This window comes from Fulmarus glacialis, unplaced genomic scaffold (genome assembly GCF_000690835.1).
Source record: "Fulmarus glacialis isolate BGI_N327 unplaced genomic scaffold, ASM69083v1 scaffold42733, whole genome shotgun sequence".
In the NCBI taxonomy this organism is placed as follows: domain Eukaryota; kingdom Metazoa; phylum Chordata; class Aves; order Procellariiformes; family Procellariidae; genus Fulmarus; species Fulmarus glacialis.
In genome coordinates, this window is record NW_009204464.1 from 1 (window position 1) to 1,636 (window position 1,636).

Below are 1,636 nucleotides of genomic sequence, written 5' to 3' on the forward strand. Positions count from 1 at the left end.
AGGGCCCGGCCCCGCCAGGTCCCGGTGCCGCCGTGGGCGGGCGTCAGGTGGGGACCCCTGTGCGACTTTCCCCAGTCCTTCACTTACTTCTTACGAGCTTGCACCTTCCCGAGCTCACCCGATACCTCCGTTACCGTCAAGCGCTGCTGCCTGCCCTCTGCCGATGGCAGCTCCGCCTTGACAATTATCAAAAGCCTGTGTTGTCTCTGAACTTGAAATGGTGCTGAACTGGTACTGGTCTTAACGAAGGACTCTCTGTTTGGTCTGTGATAGACGAAAGGGTAGTTCAGTTGCAGTAAAAATAAACATAGTCTTTTCACCTGTAAGTTTCTTGGGCATGGTACTATTCCAGTTGTTTCTTGGGGCCTTTTTTCTGTTAATTCTGTGTGAAAGTGTAAGAACATGTAACAAGAAGAGGAATTTTTAGAAGAGGCAAAGTTGACATACTGAGAAACAGGAAGATGATAGAGCAGAGACATTCCAAGTAAGAACTGGTCAGTTAAAAAAGCTAAGCATACGTAAAAAAGCTAAGCCAACCATACGTTGACGGAGAAGCTGGGCTCCACTGTTGTGGAAGCACTGGATTTTGGAGGCCTACAAGCAATGGAACAACTACAGAGGACTGAGCTGCGAATGCCAGCTCCCATCGTGTATGTTCCCACAGTGGCCTGTGAACTTTTGTGTGAATATATATATTGTTATGATTTACTTTTAGGTTGTCTGTATAGTTAGTATGACTGTTTCACATGTTTAATAATAGATTATTAAAGCTATCTTTTGGAAACAATTCTGATTTCTTCTAATATTTTTCTTTTTAGAATATTGAATATATGTTTGGCATTGTTGGTATTCCAGTCACTGAAATCGCAATTGCAGCCCAGGCAGTTGGAATAAAGTATGTAGGAATGAGAAATGAACAAGCCGTAAGTATATATCTATAGTAGGACCAATTCTTTCTTTTAACTCTTTTACAACAGAATGAAACCTAACTTACCTTTTCTTACCAGGCAGAATGTGGTCTCTGAACTTTCCTTTAAAAAACCTGTAAAGAAGCGGTTACTGTCATTCCAGAATAAGGGAGAGCATTGGTAGATTGGGTGGGGTGTTTCTTTTTCCCCCATCCATTTTTAAGTGCTCCCTCCTTTTCTCATAAGGAAATTGCAACTTTTTTTTTCATTTTTAGATGCCTTTCTCCAATAAGGGAGAGAAGGTAGGATTGAAAATGGGCAGAAAAAGAATTTGAACAAAGCATTCTACTGCAGAAGGAGAAAAAATGATCAATTTTGTCTCCTTCAAGTAACATATTGTTGGATTTTATCTGCCACTTCTTGGGGAGGCTCATCCAGGTTTTTTGTTTTTCTGTAGCTTTCTATAGACTTTCCAAGATAACTTCTCCCTTAAGTTTTTCTACCGTCATTTTCTTTTGCTGATGTCCTCTCTTCCAAATTAGGACACTATTATCATTCTCTCTCTAATTGGTGGTATTTTAATTCCTTTTTTCGAGCTTTCTTAGCTACTTCTTTCCTTTTTGTTTAGAAGGATGTTTTACTTTGGAGTTATTATCTACAGGCCTAAAAAGGTAGATTTTTCCTTGTCTCTGTTCTGTTCTTGCGGTGCCCAAAGAAGAAAGTTTTCC

The 1,636-nt window shown here is 40.3% G+C and overlaps 1 protein-coding gene across 1 annotated transcript in view; it reads left to right on the top strand.

Annotated features, from left to right (window-relative positions):
* Positions 1–818: 818 nt before the first annotated feature.
* The window catches only part of HACL1 (2-hydroxyacyl-CoA lyase 1), a gene marked incomplete at both ends in the record, with an annotated part of 19,469 nt that continues 18,651 nt past the window's right edge, over positions 819–1,636 (top strand). The window contains one exon of the mRNA XM_009575003.1: positions 819–923. Coding sequence (XP_009573298.1) covers positions 819–923 — 105 coding nt within the window. The remainder of the gene's footprint in view (positions 924–1,636) is intronic.